Source organism: Mastomys coucha, unplaced genomic scaffold (genome assembly GCF_008632895.1).
Source record: "Mastomys coucha isolate ucsf_1 unplaced genomic scaffold, UCSF_Mcou_1 pScaffold19, whole genome shotgun sequence".
In the NCBI taxonomy this organism is placed as follows: Eukaryota; Metazoa; Chordata; class Mammalia; order Rodentia; family Muridae; genus Mastomys; species Mastomys coucha.
In genome coordinates, this window is record NW_022196901.1 from 19,013,071 (window position 1) to 19,032,037 (window position 18,967).

At 52.4% G+C, this 18,967-nt stretch overlaps 1 protein-coding gene across 5 annotated transcripts in view; it reads right to left on the bottom strand.

The window, feature by feature from the left end:
- The window catches only part of Kcnh2 (potassium voltage-gated channel subfamily H member 2), a 35,057-nt gene that overhangs the window by 5,528 nt on the left and 10,562 nt on the right, over positions 1-18,967 (bottom strand). For 2 of the 5 annotated variants that reach the window (XM_031380137.1, XM_031380138.1), the window contains exons 3-8: positions 8,090-8,254; positions 6,835-7,284; positions 6,072-6,283; positions 1,533-1,961; positions 692-1,079; positions 166-365 (exon numbers count right to left, since the gene is read on the bottom strand). In XM_031380137.1, the coding sequence (XP_031235997.1) occupies positions 166-365; positions 692-1,079; positions 1,533-1,961; positions 6,072-6,283; positions 6,835-7,284; positions 8,090-8,254 (1,844 nt within the window). Of the gene's footprint in view, positions 1-165; positions 366-691; positions 1,080-1,532; positions 1,962-4,310; positions 4,755-6,071; positions 6,284-6,834; positions 7,285-8,089; positions 8,255-18,967 lie in introns of those variants that run through there. The other 3 variants (XM_031380140.1, XM_031380141.1, XM_031380139.1) reach the window with 2 other exon arrangements.

The following is an 18,967-nucleotide window of genomic DNA, read 5'->3' on the forward strand; positions in this document are numbered from 1 at the left end:
ATGTGGTTGCTGGGAATTGAACTCAGGACCTCTGGAAGAACAGTCAGTGCTCTTAACCACTGAGCTATTTCTCCAGCCCCAATTCTCAGGTTCTTTAATACTAACTACAACCACCGGAGATATGCTGGATGTACAAGGGTGCCCCCGCACCCACTAGTGCCTCACCGCGTTCATGTCGATGCCATTGGTATAGGACCAAGCGTGCTGGAAGTACTCCTCGAGGCGCTGGCGTAGGGGGTTGGGAATCTGGTGGAAGCGGATAAACTCCCGCACCCGGAGCATCTGTGTGTGGTAGCGGGCCGTGCCCGAGTACAGCCGCTGGATGATGGCGGACACGTTGCCGAAGATGCTGGCATACATGAGGGCTGGGGGCGTGGGTGAGTGGGGCCGTCAGCATCCGCAGGGACCCCGCCCGCCCACGGGGGACCCTCTGCTCAGGCCCCGCACCAGGTCAACGACACTCGCGGTCCGGTCACGACTCAGTCTGAGAGTGGACATACACATGCTCAAACACACGCCAACCTTCAGCATTTCCTGCCTTGGTGTCCCAGCCTCCAAACTGAACTGTGAGCCCAGGACTCTAGGAAGGGAAGAGGAGGGGGCGGGGCCACTTTGCTCCATCCTAGGACTTTCACCACCCTTTCTATCCAGCCGTGGCTCCACCCCTCACCCGCTTCCAGGACGCACTCACAGCCAATGAGCATGACACAGATGGAGAAGATCTTCTCTGAGTTGGTGTTAGGAGAGACATTGCCAAAGCCCACGCTGGTGAGGCTGCTGAAGGTGAAGTAGAGCGCTGTGACATACTTGTCCTTGATGGAGGGTCCTCCCAGGCCGCTGCTGTTGTAGGGCTTGCCGATCTGGTCGCCCAAGTTGTGCAGCCAGCCGATGTGTGAGTCCATGTGAGGCTGTTCCATGTTGCCGATGGCGTACCAGATGCAGGCCAACCAGTGTGCAATGAGCGCGAAGGTGCACATGAGCAGGAAGAGCACCGCTGCCCCGTACTCCGAGTAGCGGTCCAGCTTCCGAGCCACACGCACCAGCCGCAGTAGCCTCGCAGTTTTCAGCAGCCCAATCAGCTAGAGGAGGGGACATGTTCAGTGTGAGGGCACATGAATAAGGAGCACAGTACCATGCTGTTGCCATAAAAGACTTCTGCCTAGGAACTCTCCCTGATAATGAAAACCACCTGGCATAAAGCGCCTCCCACACTGCTCCCAGCACAGATGTCACTAATCTGTGAAACAAAGTGCTAAGGGTCTCCATGCTGAAAATGGGGAAAGAGAGGCTCCAAACAGACCAACAGTCACCTCAAGGTGCTAGGCCAGAATTCTAAGTAAGAGGGAGCTTTTGTGTAAGTTAGAAAATTATATTCCCAACTTTAGGGGGGAAATGCCCCTTCCAGCTCCTTATGACCCTGTGGGTGAACAAGCGTAGATTTATTTGTTAGGGACCCTCCTTTCCTGTGTAGTGTCTTCTTTTTTTTGACCCCTCCACCCTACTCCCTCCTGGCTGCCTCCTGCTAAGCCCACCTCCTCAGAGCCAGAGCCAAAGATGAGCAGGTCGAAGGGGATGGCAGCCACCATGTCAATGAGGAACCAGCCCTTGAAGTAGTGCACAGCAATACGGCCAGGATGGCTGACCACCTCCTCGTTGGCATTAACATAGGTGGTACGGAAATTGATAAGGATGTCCACAATGAACATGATGTCCACAATGAGGTCCACTACAGCCAGAGGCTGGCAGGCATAGCCACAGTCAGGGGCTTGGGACCCATCTTCTGTCTCCTTCAGCAGGAAGGCAGCCGAGTATGGTGTGAAGACTGCCGTGTAGATGACCAGCAGCAGAATGAGCCAGTCCCACACCGCCTTGAAGGGACTGTAGTGTAGGATGGTCCAGCGGTGGATTCTTGGGGCCTGCAGCTTATACTCAGGCAGCACATCTGCTCCCAAGGACAGGACCTAAGGTGTGGGTACGAGGAAGGGTCATGGGACTTCAGAGCAAAAGTTGGTACTATGGCCAAGTAGAGCATATTTCCATCAGAATGCTCATCTTCAGCCAAGTAGCCATAGAAAGTGACTACCCCCAAACCTGGGCACTAAAGTTCCCAGAATGCTAGCCAGCAGTGGGACATCCTGGCTGACTCCACACAGTTCTGACAGTTCCCAAAACACATGAACTTGGGTCATCATGCAGGAAGACCCAATATTGTTTCCACCACAAGACAGTCTAGACCCTCAGACTGCACAATCCAACTCTCACCATACAATCTTGCCCCACAGTTCCAAAAGTCTCACACACACACACACACACATACACACACACACACACACACACACACACAATCTCAGTCTAGAATATGTTCCAAGGACTGCAGTGCCCAACTGGGCAGTGAGCCCAGGAGCCAGAGTTCCAACACATAAAGTAGGCTCCCTCACTTCAGACCACTTGTCCACGGATGCCAGCTGCCATTCTCAGGCCCCATGGCCTCCCTGAGGGGAGAAACCCTCTCCTTGCTGCTATTCTTTCTCAGGCCTCTCTTCACCTCAACCCAGAGAAGCCTCCCACACTCTGACAAAGGGACACAAGGGACAGAGCCCAACCCAGGTACCTCAAGAATACAGAGGGATGTATACCCAGAATGGCTCAGAGATGCACTCTTGGCCTGCACAAAACCCCATTTTCAGACACAAGCCCCTCAACACTTAAGCACAGGCAGCCCAGCAGAGGGCCGGGGGCAGCCAGCACAGCCAGCAGCAGTCTTGCTCCCAAACCTGCCCAGGGAGAAGTAGCTTTCCTAGGTGTCAGAAGGCCCCCTGGCCCCCACCCTGAGAATCCTCTGGCAGACATCTGAGTCAGCTGGAATCCTTTCCTCAATCCCTCCAGCCTTGGGCCATGCCTGCAACAAGAGCCTAAGCTTCCCCAACCCCAGAGGTTTTAGCCCTGTCCCAGAAGCCCTGAATCCCACAACCTCAGGTCTCCGGGCTCAGTGAAGTCCTAAAGAGTCTCGTTCATGTTCAAGTGGGAATCCCTCAAGCCTGTCTGCATGGGCGGTGCCATTTAGAGACCAACTTAGGGAAAGGAGCTGGTAAAAAAGATGGATCTTGAGGAAGGATTTGCCCCCTCCCCTGGATAGACACCGAGACTTCAAAGAAAAGAGATGGGGTGGGGATGAGTACCAGGCCCTGTCAGAGGAGGATCCTAGGTCTGCCCTGCCTTCAGACTGAGGGCCTATTAATTAAAACGCAGTGTTAGTATATATGAGGTTAATGACTTTCAAGCCATCAAAAAAGAGCAGACTAGGACCCCACAAACAAGGGGCAAAAGGGGGTGGATGTCTGTGCCTGAACACAGGCCTGGGGAGCTATACTGGACCACCCCAGACAAGAATAACCCTGTCCCCCAGGTCTGCCCACAGCCCCAGTGCACATTTGCTCTCAAATATCCATCAAGTCTGAGATATAAGGCCCAAACTTGCTAATTCAATCTACCCAAGGGCCAGTCTGATTTCTGAAACCACCGGCTTACCACATGGCTCTAGGCCAGGTCTCTAAGCCCTGTGATTTGCTGTCTTACAGAAGACTGACTCAACCTTGGATCTTCACCTTGGAAGAGAAAACTCTCACCTGGATCTGTTCCCCCGCTGGGAGGAGCATATGAACCCAAACAGAGGGAGTCAGGGACAGCAGTGATGCTGGCAGGGGTGGGATTCTCAGAATCACCCAGAGCTACCTCCAGGTTTTAAAGCAGGAGAGCCAGTGGGGTGGAGAGGCAATCACCAGCTGGTGGGACAGTGGCCCAGGATGCCCTAAAGAGGTGAGCCAATGCTTCATTTCAGTCTGCCCTCATTGCCCATTGAGCAGCCTCTGATCCCTTCCCTCCTGAGACCCACAAGAGTAATGCAAGCCTCCACTGCTGACCACAGTGTCATAGTGAGGGAGCCCCAGCACCTCTGTGTCAGGTCTAGCTGCTGCCTACTGGTTCTTGTTTCTCTCCATCTCCCCGTCATCCTCTCTGGACACCTAACTGCTTCCTAGCATCTCTTTCTTCCCTTTCTAAACTAGAAGACTGTGGGACATAGGAGCCATAGCAAAGGGGTTGCCAAGGCAAGGGAAACCCCGGGAACCTAGCCAGCAGCCAGGAGGAGAGCACTGAGGAGCTCAGTGGTGGGCCACACCGAAGAACTCCCAACCTGTCCTGCTTCTCAGAAGCCCTCTCCCCAACTGCAGCCATAGCCCTCTGGGCCACACTCCCACCTGGCTCGGTGTCCCAGCCCAAGAAAAGAATCGGGTACTGAGGGAATCACCTACCTCCTGGGCCACCAGGCTGGAGATGCGCACTGCCCGCCTCACCCGGCCTTTCTGAGCCCTGGGCTGCAGAGCCCCTGTCCTGCTCTCCTTCCCCGCTGGAATCGCCATGGAGGACTTAGCTTCCCTCAGCCTTATTGGCCTAAGGCCCCAGGGCCCTGCCAGGGCCTCACTTGTACCCCAGCAGCAGTCCCAGGCCAGGCTGCCAGCCCAAGGCTGGCCGACTGGCAGCCAGAGCCGCCTCTGGCATGAAGCCAGAATGGCTGGGGCTGGGCCCTGGGGCTGGGGTCACCTAGGCAGTGAGTATGAAAGCTGCCTGCTTGGATCTTGCTGCACATGGCCCCTTAGTGTGGGCCCCCGCTACCAGGGTGCTGGGCTCTGCCCGCCTGCCGCCAGCCCAGCACCCGCGGTGGGAACCGCAGCTCCTCTGCCGGCCAGCCCCTCCTCCTGCCAGGTTCCCACCCCGACTCCACCACTCTGCCTCCCCTCCCCTCCCCCCGCCCAGCCCGTGCCCGCCCTCTGCCCCGTGCCCGGCCAGCGGCCCCCGCCTTTGCAACCCGCTCTAGGCTCCTGCTGCAGCAGCTCCCGCAGCCCTAGCCCCTCCCCCTCCACCCAGCAGCCTGGCCTGTCACCGCAGATTAATGGTCTCCCCAACACCCCCGCCCCGACAGTCCAGTGCCGAGCCAGCCAGAGTCAGGCAGAGACACCCAGAGATGGAGAGAAGCCAGGTGACTGGCAGGGGCACCACAGGCAGTCCACAAACGGATAGGCAGAGACTCACACAACGAAGGCATACGCACTTTGGGTCCAGGAACAGGGCAGATGCCAGACACCCAGGTAGGAAGAGATAGGTAGGACCCAGAGAGGGAGAAGAGTGAACCAGATAAAGGCTCCAGGGTGAGAGGCATGTTCTGGAGGAAATGCAAAGGGGCAGCCGGAACCCAGAGAGCCAGAGGCACAGGAGTATGTCCAGAAGGCAGGCCAAGGGAGTCCAGAGCTGGTCAGCTCCCTCATAGGGCAGCTGCTCTGGGGGGCAGCTTAGAACAACAGGCCCTTCTTCTCCAGGGATTCCCACTAATAAGACCTCACCCCTGCCAACATGGAAAGTAGCTGTGGCCGAGTTGGCCTTGTAAGCCACCTCACTGCTAGGAGGGACAGGACCAGAGGAGCCTTCAAAATAGAGCTGCCGAAATCAAAGCTGGATTCTCTGATCCCTGGATAGCTTTATACCCACTAGCAATGTTCCCACCCACCACAAGAAGGAGATCCCACTCTCAGAGCTAGGTGGACACGGCAGACACCCCAGGCCATCTGGTACACCACGCTGGCCTACAAGAATCAAGACCATCCTGACCTTGACTTTTGTGTGGCCCTTTCTAACTGAAGCCCAATCCTGTTGCCCCAGTGACCCCTCAGATATATCTTTCTCATCCCTCTAGCTGCCTGTCTCACTCACCATGGCCTTCCCAGTGTCTCTGTCTCAAGTACCTCATCTTCACCTTGAACGCTAGAGCCACATACCCTATCTATTGGTCACCCACACCTGCCCATCCTAAAAGCCCCCTCGCTCTCTCTCCAGCAGCCTCTCTCTCTACAAGCCTTCTCATCTCAGACTCCCTTCTTGTAGCCCAACACTGGGCATTTTCCCCACCAACCCCCACAGCTTCCCTCGCTGACTAGCCCCCCAACTTTGATCACAACCTTGCCCCTCCTTCCCAGGTTCAACTTCCTCTAAGGCTGGAAGAGAGCACGTTGGACACCTACCTGGGTGACCTTCTCGGTGACATTGTGGGTCCGTTCTTTTATCTTGGGCGCAATAATTTCCCGGTCACTGGTGGGTGAAGCCAGGAAAGGGTCGCCTTTGAGGTCCACAAAGTTGAGGGTGATTTGGGGTATCTTGCTAATGGTTCGGTAGCGCACAAGGTCAGAGTCTGAGGTGGAGTTAAGCAGGCCACTGCGCAGGGGGTGCATGGCCCCTGGGATGGAGACACAAAGCTTGGTCAGGTGGATGGGCCAGAGGATGATGGGAAGCCAGGCCACTGGCAAAAATACTACAATGACAAGGACCAAGGGGTTAGGATAGCAAGCAATGAGGTAGCTCAGAAGACCCATGAAAACAAGTAAGGGCCAGACCTCTCTGTTGTAAGGAAACATGCCGCCATGAGAAGAAGACAGGGGAAAGGAATGGAAGAGCTCAGATAGATTTAGGAGCCTCTGCATCTCTCTTGTCTCTTTCCAGTTCCATGGCTATCCCTGTTCTAGGATGTCCTGGGACAGCTAGCCCTGTGGGCCAGCAAGAATTCTGTGAGTAGAAGAATGTAACGGGATGAATGGACATTTAATAGAGTAAAGGTCCACTTAATGAGATTAAATAGGTACTTAGTGGGATTTCCATTTCCTAGACTCCCAGGCACCTAAGAGGTAGGAGGGAGAGAGGAAATGAGGGGCCTGGGACAGTGCAGGCTTGGCAGACAGACAGGCAGGAAGCAAGGGGCTGGAGTAGGGGATCCCAGGTCTGTGCCCTTACCTGTGCTAGCATGGCGGGGTGGAGGGGGCAGTGCCCCAGCCCGCATTGCCTCGATGTCATCCGCGGAAGATGCCCGGCGCACACTAGCACAGCTTTCCCGAGAGCGAGTCCGGGCCAGACTGCAGCTGGAACCTGAGGCGTCAGGGTTAAGGCTCTGAGCCCGCGGCGACGGGTGAGGGCCTCGGAGGCTGGCTACAGGTGAAGCTGACCCTGGTCCCACCAGTGCTCGCCTCTCTTCTGCAGGCCCAAGCCCCGCCACATGGTTGTCCATGGCAGAAACCTCATCCAAGGCCAGGGACTCACTGCTGGGTGCTGCTGGTGTTAGGTCCACATCTACCACCACTGCTCCGGGAGCTCCAGCACTGCCCATGCTTCCTGCTCGCACAGATGACTCCCTGGCAGTCAGTGCCAACAAGGCAGGCAGCTTCAAGCGGAAGGTCTTGGCCCGGCCTGTGGGGAAACGGCAGCCTATGGTGTGCGGGGTGACCAAAAAGAACTGGGTCCCTAATAGTAGCAGGCCCTCACCCCTCTCCATGCACAGTATGTGACTTCCTGAACCCAGACAATTCTAAAACCAGTCATCTACTCCCCAGATTCCATGAATCTCCATGATTCCACACTGCACTGGTTGAGAGGGTAACACATAGAGAGACTGACCCAAGCCTTGGGTAGGTCACGAAAGGTCACACAGTAAATGAGGACCATGTTACCCAGCAGCTGGCATCCATAGGGCTAGTTTCACTAACACCCAAGAGGTGAGTTTTGTTTTCATGACTTTAAGGAGAATTGTTTAATTAAACCCCCAAAAATCTGCCTCCTGGGGAAAGCAGAGGATCTGAACCTTTGGGTCAACCAGGAGAAATGTTGAAGCTGCTGTTTACAGCCAAGGCCAACATGCCTTCCTATCTTTTCTTCCATTAACTTCCACTCTTGGGACTTGGCCAGACCACAGAAGAGCTGAGTCCATGAGACAGAGCCTTCTAACGAGCTGGTGGCTAATACTGCTTAAGCAAGCACCTATTATTTCTCCAGGGTGTTGCATGGGGATCCAGGAGGAAAGGCTAGAAAACATGCTCTGCCTGAAGAACCTGTGATGCTGAGCTCACTATGCATGGGTGTTTCTCCGTCCTGGTCTAGGTAGACTGACCAAATCATTCCTTGGTGTTCCTTGCACCCTCACACAAGCATGTGACTCAGGGAAACAAGACCTCATTTCATGTAGTCCTGGCTGGTTCAGGAGTTTGGCTGCACTTACCAGAAGCTAGCCAGCTGGTAGAGGGCCCCCTGTGGTTGGTGTCATGAGCCGGGGACCCTGCCATGTCCTTCTCCATCACTACTTCAAAGTTGAGGATGAACATGATGACAGCCCCATCCTCGTTCTTCACGGGTACCACGTCCACCAGACACAGGAAGCAGCTCCCTGCAGAGCAGGAAAGGCATGGGCCATGGTGACCCCAGATGCTCCTCCGCAAGTGTGCATGACACAAAATTATAGGAAGGACCTCTGAACCCAAAAGGGCCCATCGGCTTCTACCACACCCCAATAGCCCACAACTGTAATTCCTGACCCTGGTCTGACCCTGCTGTGCTGGGTCAGACTGCCAACTGGTCCCCAGTTCCTCCCTCACTACCCATCTCATGTCTCAGCCTTCTTTCCCTGTTTCTCCTCATCTTCTTTTTCCAGCTTCTGACCCTTTCTTCTTCCATGTTCTCATCTGTATCCCCATCTTTTCAATGTGACTGTGCTTTTCCCTCCTTCAAGGACACATTCCATGCTTTAGTTCAGCACTTTCTGCTCCAGCCCCAGCTCTAAAGCTGTTCAACATCCCTGTGCCTCGTTTTCCTCACCTATAGAATGGAATGGTAGCCATTCTCCCAGGAGTTAAAGATTCACTAAGTCCAGACTTGTATGTGCATATGGACACTAAAGAGGAATGGATACTGTATCTGTCTTGTATATGCAAGACCTGGCATGTGGACACTATAGACGATTGGATACTGTATCCATCCTATCTCTATTCTCTTTAGTCTCCAGGCATTGTGTAGATCCACTAGTATACAACTTGAAATTAGAGTTTCAAAACTTTACAGTATTTTGGGACTAACACAGTATCCAAGCACATAGTCTCCTATGTCATGAAAGTACTAGACTAAGACCTAGCAGAAACCAAGAACCCTGATCCCTCACCAGAGAACCAGAAACACTGGTATGAGATTTTTCTTTGTCCTTCTTATTTTTGACTCCTTCTCTCCATCCCCCAGAGTCCTTGCAACAGGCCAAATCATCCCACCAGTTCCCTTGGTTTCTCCAAGGAATACACGGTCCAATGCCCTCCATGTTGATTTCTGAACTGAGGTAGACTCAAGGTGAGTGCCCCTGCCAGGACCAAGCCAAGGGTCCTGCCTGCAAGAAGATCTCCTAGATGAATCAGAAGGGTACAATGACATCCTGGTCCTCTCCCAGGAAGCCAGGCAGGTTGCCATCTCCTGTCCATCATCAGCATCCGAGCTTCCCATTACATTACTCATCTGATTTCTCTGCCTCCTGGTAGTCACATCCCTTCTCGACAGCCCAACACCTAGCCTAACCAATGCACCTTGGAAGCTGGTGACAGGCCATGGTGTCAGTGGTACAGCAATAGTGACATGGAAAAGGAAATCAGGAAGAAGAAAGAGGTAAAAGTCACATGGTCTCAGGAGAGCCCTATCAGCCAGCCTTGGCCTTTCACCTTACCTTCATGCCCTAGAGCTCCCTAAGTTGGTCTCCCTGTCTCTGACCCTCCCCTTACCCTGATCCCTGGCCCAGCTGTACAGGGGAGCTGGTGACTGGAGTCAAGGGAAGAATGGAGCCTGGACCTCACTTGATGTCTGTTAGCTAGGCCTGAGTGGGTGAGCACTAAAGGTCCAGAAGAGTGCGAGCTGTGGCTAAGCCAGCCAGCCGTGAAGGGTCGGGCTATTGGAGACACTGTCCAAGGCTAGTGCAGACATGCTAGTAGGGGACTGAGACCATAGCAGACAAGTGACTCCAGCAGCTGTGGGTTTCCCAGTCAAACAAGAGCCTCTGAAACCCACTCAGACAGTCACAGAAGTAAGGGCAAGGCCCAGGAGGAGCCAGTCAGGAGCTCTCTGCCCTACCCACTACCCCTGCACTCACCATCACCAGGGCCCTCCTGCCCCCAGCTGAGGACCCTGAGCTTAGGAGCTCTGCCTGGGTGTCCCTTTAGCAGCTGCTCTTGTCCCCTGACCTCCGGCCTCTGACACACAGCTGTGGTGTTGAAGCTGTGTGCAGTGGGGGTGGGGGTGCCTGGGCCCAGCTGGAGGCCGTTTGGCACCCAGACAGACAGCCTGGAGTTTATGCCCTAATATGGTGATGGCCAGCAACGGCCTGAGCAGGAACTGGCCTCCTCAGGACTATAGAGGGGCAGGAGACTAGGATACCAAGGCCGGAGAGACCCCAGTACCTACCCCCAAGAGCCCCAGAGATCCAGGCCCCAAACCACTATGCTCACCAGCACATGTGTCAAAGAAGCCTGGAGTCTAGACCCAAGATAACTCTGGCTCTTCCAGATGACTTAGGGTCTCTATCCCTGAAAGGGGCCAAGAAATTCGGACCTGGTATCTTCAGCATTCTATCCATTCAGCCCAGGCTCCTCAGTAAGAGAAACCATACAACCCAGGGCTCTGCATCTCAGATGGCTACCTCAGACTTTGGCAGCTCAGACAGTGACCCTAGGTCCCTGCATCTGAAAATAATTGCTTTTAATTCTCTCCAAGAGAAACTTCAAGACATGCCCCTCTCACGGGACAAGCGTGTTTCCCACTTCCAGACCCACAGATACAGAATGCTGACATGCCCCCTCTATTTTTCTTTTCAAATATTCTGTGAAAGGACTGGTTGTTCCGAGATGTGACCTGCGTCGTCCTCCCCCACGTGATCACTCATGGAAATAGATTGCAGTACCATGCATGGAAAGAAAGAAAGCTGAAGACCAAGCAGGCCATCGGCTCTAGAGGTACCATCTCACTTGTCAACTTGGCAGAGTTTATGTGACCTCCAGGTCACCAATCCCAGATCTTTGGCTAGAAGTATGGAGGGGGTTTCTGGGGGTAAGGGAAGGACAGCCAGGTGGCAGGCAGAGCCCACAGGTGCTAGCACAAAACAAATAACCTGTGGTCAGCTTTCCAGCTGAGAAGAAAGGTTGTGAACAAGTGGCTGAGCTGTCCCTGGGGAGCCTGGAACAGTGCCTATCTACCTGGCCTCTCCCTAGACACCACCCTATTCCTCCCTCCTTCTCACTTGGCCTGTGATCCCACTAGTGGTCCAGCTTATGTAAGGAAAAGGCACCCTCAAGGAGGGCCCTGGGGCCAGAGCTGGCAAGGCTGCAGTTCCACCCAGCACCACTCCGTGGCAGGCAATGCCCACGTTCAAGAGGAAGACAGCTCTTGGAACACTCCAGACCAGATGGGTGGGACAGGGTAGGGGGTGTGGGACACTGAAGGGGACAGCAAAGAGCACCATTCTTTCTCAAGATGGACATGGCACAGTAGATAGGAGAGTCACCTTACAGAATGCTTATCTGTCATAGGACATTGATCACACCTACTTATTGGGCCAAAGTCTGGATGAAATGACATAGTATATGAAAGCCTGGCCCAAGAAGAGAGCTCTGCATACTCACAAGAAAGATGAACTTTTTCAATCGCCCCTTGGGACAGTCTGAGTTAAGTGGCTAATAGCAAAACATACCCTGATACCTCCCCCAGCACCAGCCAGGCTCTAGAGCTGCCATTTGGGTAGCAGGGCCTCCCTGCCCAGTTTAAGCCTGTCTTTGACCTCTCAGGATTGAAATAATAAGAGAATGGCAGGCATGACAGTAACCACATACCTATAGGATCTGGTAGATTGTGACAACCCAGACCAGCCAGTCTCCTGGCAGCCTTCAAAGGTCATGCTGCTCACTGTAGGTCGCTAGGTAGGGACGCAGGTAGAAGGGACCCTGGTGTAGCAGGTTCCACTCATTCTGATAGCAGAAAAGTCCTGTTCAGACTACAAACCCTGGCTTGCTAGGATTCAATGCTACATCACACTAAGGGTCCACTTTGTAGTAACCCTGCCTGGCATCTGCACTCACCCAGCTCAGGCATGCTTCCAATACACCAAAACCTAATCTCTCACCTCTGGGCACCACTAGCCCAGGCCTGCCTTAGCAGAAGTCATAGGTGGTGAGAGTTCGGAGAAGACTTACAGATGACCTGGGAAGCCTTGGGCAAGTTGGTGAGGTCGGGGTCTCAGCTGTATAGCAGCTGGCTTCATGGCTTCCCCATTACCTCATAGTACCACTGAGCATGCCACTACAGGTGAAGCATCTGGGATAACATGACCAAGAAGATGGCCCTGGCGCCTACTCTGACTGAGCCAGGGGTTCAATCGGACCCTAATTGGCATCTGGACAGGATACGCAAGACAGAACAAACCAAACAGTGGGTGTGCTCCGGGAAAATGAGGTATTTTGCTCCCAATGATCAGGAGACCCCACTCCTCCCTTGCATTTGTTGTGTAGCTGCAGACAGGTCACCCACCTCTCTGAGCTTAGATTCTCTGTGCATACCACAGGGACAAGAGATTTCTGCTCTGGGTGCCAGATGAGGTGACAGATGGCCTTCTAGAAGCATCTGGAGCTGTAATGAGGCAGAGTGGCAGGTCCCTGCAGGGAAGGTGACCTCCAGCACCTTCATCCTGGTCGTCTGCCTTGCCCCACTCCAAGCAGGAGGAGCTGTGCCAAAATGAGCCCAAAGTCACACTGAGGGCAGGGAGGCTGCAGTTGGCCCTGTCCGCCCCCCAGGCAGAGGCTGTCTCCGGAGGAGCACCAGGGCTGTGCAGTGTCAGGATATATTTAGCCTGGTGGTGGCGACAGGAAGATGCAGCGGGAGCTGCTTCTGGCCAAGGGCCACCGTGTCACTAACACCACTCTCATGGACAGCCAGGGAGGCTAGGAAAGACCAGGGGGCATTGCAGGCTCAGGGGACATGATGGGGGAGTCTGAGAGGCCAGCCAGTCACGGGTCTGTGTCCCTGTGTGAGAGCATGTGTATATACGCGTATCAGAAAGAGAGACCAATTCTAAGGTCCTGAATCTAGGAACTGGGCTACATACACAGAGTCCTGCGGACACTCCCTGCCAGGCAGATTTGGGAAGCCACAAGTCAGACTCCAAATCTCAAAGAAACATCACCTCCAGACTCAGTCTTCCACCACCGTTGCCTCCTGCCAACAATCTCTATGTAGGGCCAGGGCCTCTGTGGGCATCCAATTTCCTGCTAAAACCAATAGCCTACAGCACGCTTGGGTCACCTCACATTGCAACTCCTCAAAAGACAATCTCCATCCAGGAAAGCTTGAGCTGGATAAGCTCCAGGGTCATGGGGGCCATGCTACCTTTGGCTTGTAAGTGAGAGTATACCCTCTGTTTAACAAGGCCCTGAGAGAACTCAGTGGGTAAGGGGACCTGCCACCAAGCTGACCATCTGAGCTTGATCCCTCGTATGCAACATGGTGGAGAGACCTGACCCCTGCAAGCTGTCCTCTGACCTACGCTAGCATACCATGACACATACACACACACTCATACCATTTATACACGTGTGTGTGTGTGTGTGTGTGAGAGAGAGAGAGAGAGAGAGAGAGAGAGAGAGAGAGAGAGAGAGAAAGAGATGTTTTTCTAAAAAGAAAGCCAAGATGGCGGTACAGTGCCCTGAGGAAAGATGTGTCCACACTCTAACTGCAGCCTCAGCAAAGAACATCTCTCCTGCCACTGATCCCTCATTTCCTCCATCCTCATCCCTTCCAGACCCCTCTGCAGAGGGTTTCCTGAATCAGGCTACATGGGTAGCTTCTCTCTGGGAACTCATCCAATACTGCACCCTTTGCAGAGGCTATGTCCACAGTCTGGCTTGTGTGGTATTCCCCAGCCCTAGCATCCAGACCTGCACCGGGGAAACTGGCTTCACAGTGGGTGCTGAGTGTTTAGTGCTTAGCTTTGGAGGGTCTGTTGATGATCTCTGCATTGGTGACCTGCACTTTTGGCCACTGTGGACACAGTGGCTCTACCTCTCACCTTCTAGATCCAAGGCACTGGCCACTCAGTACAGAACTGCCCCCCACCCTGAGTGTGGACAAACAGAACCACCATGGAAATTCAGGTATTTCCCCAACACAATATTACACTTGGTCACAAGTTAATATCGAACAAGATGGTACTTGGACCATGCATGTTGGGCAGTTTCTGAGCCTTACCCATTTCTGTCCCCTTCCCTGTGACCCTGATCCCTACATTTGCAGCTGTCTCAGAGCAGCAGGGACATGGAGCTATGACCAGTGTCAACTATCACTAGAGAATCAATCCTGTGGTCCCCACCATCTTCCTGAGTTCTGTAAGCTCCTGTAACTGTCCTCCACTTTGGCTCCCAAACAGGAACACATCAAGGGCCTGGGGAGGCTGTACGTGATACGGCTCTGCCGTTGGTCTCCAAGTAGACACTACTGTCTGGTAATTAACTCAAGAGGACAATTCTCTATGGGTTACTCTCCCATAGAACACTGTGAAACACCCACAACAAGTACATTTGTCAGTAAAGTTCCCCTGAAAAGTCTGATGGCACATGCAAGAATGGAGACATGCGACCATGATGCACACAAACACAACACTGGCATTATTTGCAGGGTACAAAGTCGTCTCCTCAGAAAACCATAACGTCGCCAGGTAAACACCACGAACTGAGACAAGAGCTCCACCAAAAAGATCCACCACAAAACACAGCTTCAAACAATTAGAAAATAAAGTCAGAGCTGGGTGGTGGTGGTGCACGCCTTTAATCCCAGCACTTGGGAGGCAGAGGCAGGCAGATTTCTGAGTTTGAGGCCAGCCTGGTCTACAGAGTGAGTTCCAGGACAGCCAGGGCTACACAGAGAAACCCTGTCTTGAAAAACCAAAAGAAGAAAGAAAGAAAGAGAGAAAGAAAGAAAGAAAGAAAGAAAGAAAGAAAGAAAGAAAGAAAGAACAAAAGAAAGAGAGGGAAGGAGGGAGGGAGGGAGGGAGGAAGGAAGATGGATGGACGGACAGAAAGGAAAGGAAAGGAAAGGAAAGGAAATGAAAGGAAAGGAAAGGAAAGGAAAGGAAAAAAAAGAAAGTAGAGTCAGAAAACAAGATGGCACCAGCATAGTGGCTCACATTTGTGACCCCAGCACTCAAAGTCAGTCCTGGCTTCATAGTGAGAATTTGAAGCTTCAGAAAATAGGGAAGGGCCAGCAAAAATGGCTCAGTGAGTAAAAGCATGTGCTGGGCAAGCATGAGGGGCTGAGTTTGCTTCCCAGAAGCAGCAGCAGAAAGAGAGGCAACTCCCCAACGTTGTCTTCTAGCCTCAAACAATCACCATGATGTGCATGATCGCATAAAGTAAATGACTGTTGCCTTATCTCTGTGTATATTTGTATGTGTGTGGCACACGCATCTGTGTGAGTATGGATGCACATGTGCCATGATACCCTTATGGTATTGTTTTGCCTCTGCACACACCAGGCTATGGGCCTCTGGGCCTCCCAGGATTCCCCTGGCCCCACCTTCCATTTTATCCTACAGTCATATGCCACTGTGCCCAGCTATCACGTGGGCTCCGAGGATTCAAACTCGGATCCTCATACTTTCCATCAAGCACTCTATCCCCTGAGTCATCTCCCCAGCCATAAAAATCTCTTCCTCAATAACAATGACTATGGAGTAGCTAGGGATGATCAAGAACATACAGGCAAGAAAACAAAACCTCAGAGCACTAAAACATGGAAATGAGATGACCCATAGAGATGGTCCAGGATCCTACTGAAACTTAGAAGTGCTTCATTCTTCTGAACTAAATGCAAACCTAATTCTGACAGAGGCTTTGGTGAAGCCAGCACATGGTGCACACTTGCTATCTGAACACGCAGAAGGCAGAGTGGGATAATGAGCTCCAAGCCAGCCTAGGGTACATCAAAAACATAAACAAATGAAGCTAAAAGGAAGAAGGGGGAAAGCCAGGTATGGCTGTTGTCCCATCCCCAGGCATGGCCGGCTGTTGTCCAGTCCCTGGGAGGCTGGGACAGGAATATTACCACAGTTAAAGGCAAGCCGGGGCAGCTGCATACATTGCGAGTCCCAAGCTACAGTGTAAGATCTTATCTAGTAAATAAGTAAACAAATCATTTTTTAAATTAAAAAAAAAGTGGAAGAATTCACCTTTCAATTACTGAGAGATGGTAAGTAAACTCCGTTTTTTGTGCTTGTCTTTGTTTTACAGTCCTGATGGGTACGCTGACAGATATTTGGGGCAGAATGCAGTGTTCAGAGGCAGATCTATGGTTACACAGCAAAGTAACCTATGCTAAAGGTGCCCCACAAAGCAATGGAAAAAAACAGACTATATGTGTTGGGAAAGTTGGCTCCTTACATGGAAAAAAATAAAACTTGATCCTTACTTGACACTGCATCCAAGGAGGGCTCAATGGATCCAACACTCAACTGAGGAAGGTGAGCCAGGGAGCCAGGGAAGGGACACAGACCTGTGGGTCCTCAGCCTTTGCAGAGGAAAGAGTCTCCAGTGGAACTTCAAAAGCACGAGCAAGACTAAAGTCAATGATTCATTTGCATCAAAACTAAGAATCTTTGTTTTATTAACCAAGCAAGAGGGAAAAGTATGCACAATTTGAACAAGGAATTGACATCCAGAATGCATACTGTACTTATTTGTATTTCTACAGTATACAAGCAACCCCTGGAAAGTCACAGGATCGAAAGAGAGTAGTCTCACAGGAAGATAAGCAAAGGATATACCCGTGCCATTGGCAGGAATGAAAGGCCCACGTGGCTATCAAGCCTGAAAGAGATGCTCTGACTTACAATACATCAAAGAAACTCAAACTAAAGCAGCAAGCCCACAAGACTGGCAAACATTAGAAAGGGAGATGATGTTGTATGTGGCAGAGGTGGGAGAGCATAAGAGTCTCCATTCAGGAGACAGACTACAGGTGTACAGTAGGGCAGCAGTTAGTTAGCTAAGAACCCCATATCCTGTGATCCAGCAATTTCACTTCTAGGCTATGCAGACCACAGACACTCTCACGGGAGTATGGAAAGGCCTGGGTCAAATAATGTTCAATTTTCTCTGGTGACAGAGAGGTGGAGACTATCTGGGGTCCTTCACTGGCACAGGAGCAAGTAAAACAGGTAAATATATGTTCTAGGATGAGAAACCACAGCCTGGATACTCACTGGCAGCCAGTCCACCTGCACATACAGTCATACTCCTGTGAATGCCAGGATACAATACACAGCACAATACTATTTGCATACATTAAATCCATATGCATCTATCCAGTCAAAATACACATTTGCAAGAACATATGTGGAAAGCATATTCATAGAGAGTGCATTTGAATGGCTGCCTATAAGAAGTGCACTGAACTGAGAGGTAAGACAAAAAGAAAAGGCAGAAAAGAAAATGAAAGATAAACAATAGCATTAAGGATTGGGGCCTCACTGACTTGAGGGGCTGAGCCAACAGGAACCTGGAGAGGAAAAAAAGACAGGCCGGATGCAGAGGACCACACTGCTCACAACCTTACTCCCTGTAGTCTTAACTGGGACCATGGGGTACTGCCTGCTGAGTGGCACTCAGATGGCCCCCTGCATGGCATGCTGCTGTGTTGTTACTTATTTGGGGAATGCCCTTTGCCCACCATGCAGGAGACAAGTGATCTGATCCACTTCAGAAACAAGGGCCACTGAAGCCTTCAGGTTCCAGCCAGACCCAGGTCTCCAAAGGCCTCAGCTCATCACACCCCAGAAGCAGAGGTGCAAGGTGGTCAACACAGGGTTCTAGAGTAGAGACAACTGGGCCCGAGGTCCAGTTTGGGTCCCCACCTACTAGGTCTGACCCTTAGCCTCCACAAGCAAGAGTTTCCCTTCCAGAAAATGACAGAAATTTTATCCACAAGAGGCTGCAAGGACCAGCATTTACACACTGTAAAGTCAAGTCACCTGAGTCTATCTAAGTGCTTCCAGGAGCTGCCAGCTCCCAGCTGGCTTTGCCAAAGCTTTGTTCCTTCCCTCTCAGGCCTCCTCTCACTCCCTCTGAGTGAAGAGCCTATGGAGCCCAGCATACTCCCTAAACTGTACTATGCCTCCCACACTCAACAGAACGGAGGGCATCCAGCTACTACTCCTCTGACCCTCCACCCCCTCACCACCCCAAGGTTTTCACAAGATGGGACACTAAGGCCCAGAGATAAGAAATGCTTTTCCCATGGCCTCCCAGTCCATAATCAAGTTAGAAACCACCCCAGTCATCTAAGCCAAGACTAAGGCCTCAGCCACACAGTACTGCCCCATTTGTCCATTCATTCAGCAAAAGCATGCAGATACTGAGCTTCTACAATGTACTAGGCATGTAGATACAAAAACATACACAAAAAAGACAAAAAAAACAAAACCAAGCCACTCAGCCTAGTGGGATAACAAGGACTGCAAACTGATCCAGGGCCAAGCTGAGGCAGGCACAGGCACAGGTACAGGTACAGGTACAGGCACAGGTACAGGCACAGGCACAGGCACAGGCACAGGCACAGGCACAGGTACAGGTACAGGTACAGGTACAGGTACAGGCACAGGTACAGGCACAGGCACAGGCACAGGCACAGGTACAGGTACAGGTACAGGTACAGGCACAGGTACAGGTACAGGCACAGGTACAGGTACAGGTACAGGTACAGGCACAGGCACAGGCACAGGCACAGGCACAGGCACAGGTACAGGCACAGGCACAGGTACAGGCACAGGTACAGGCACAGGTACAGGTACAGGCACAGGCACAGGTACAGGTACAGGTACAGGTACAGGCACAGGCACAGGGACAGATGCAGGCACAGGCACAGGCACAGGCACAGGCACAGGGACAGATGCAGGCACAGGCACAGGTACAGGCACAGGCACAGGCACAGGCACAGGCACAGGCACAGGTACAGGCACAGACACAGGTACAGGCACAGGTACAGGCACAGGTACAGGCACAGGTACAGGCACAGGTACAGGTACAGGCACAGGTAC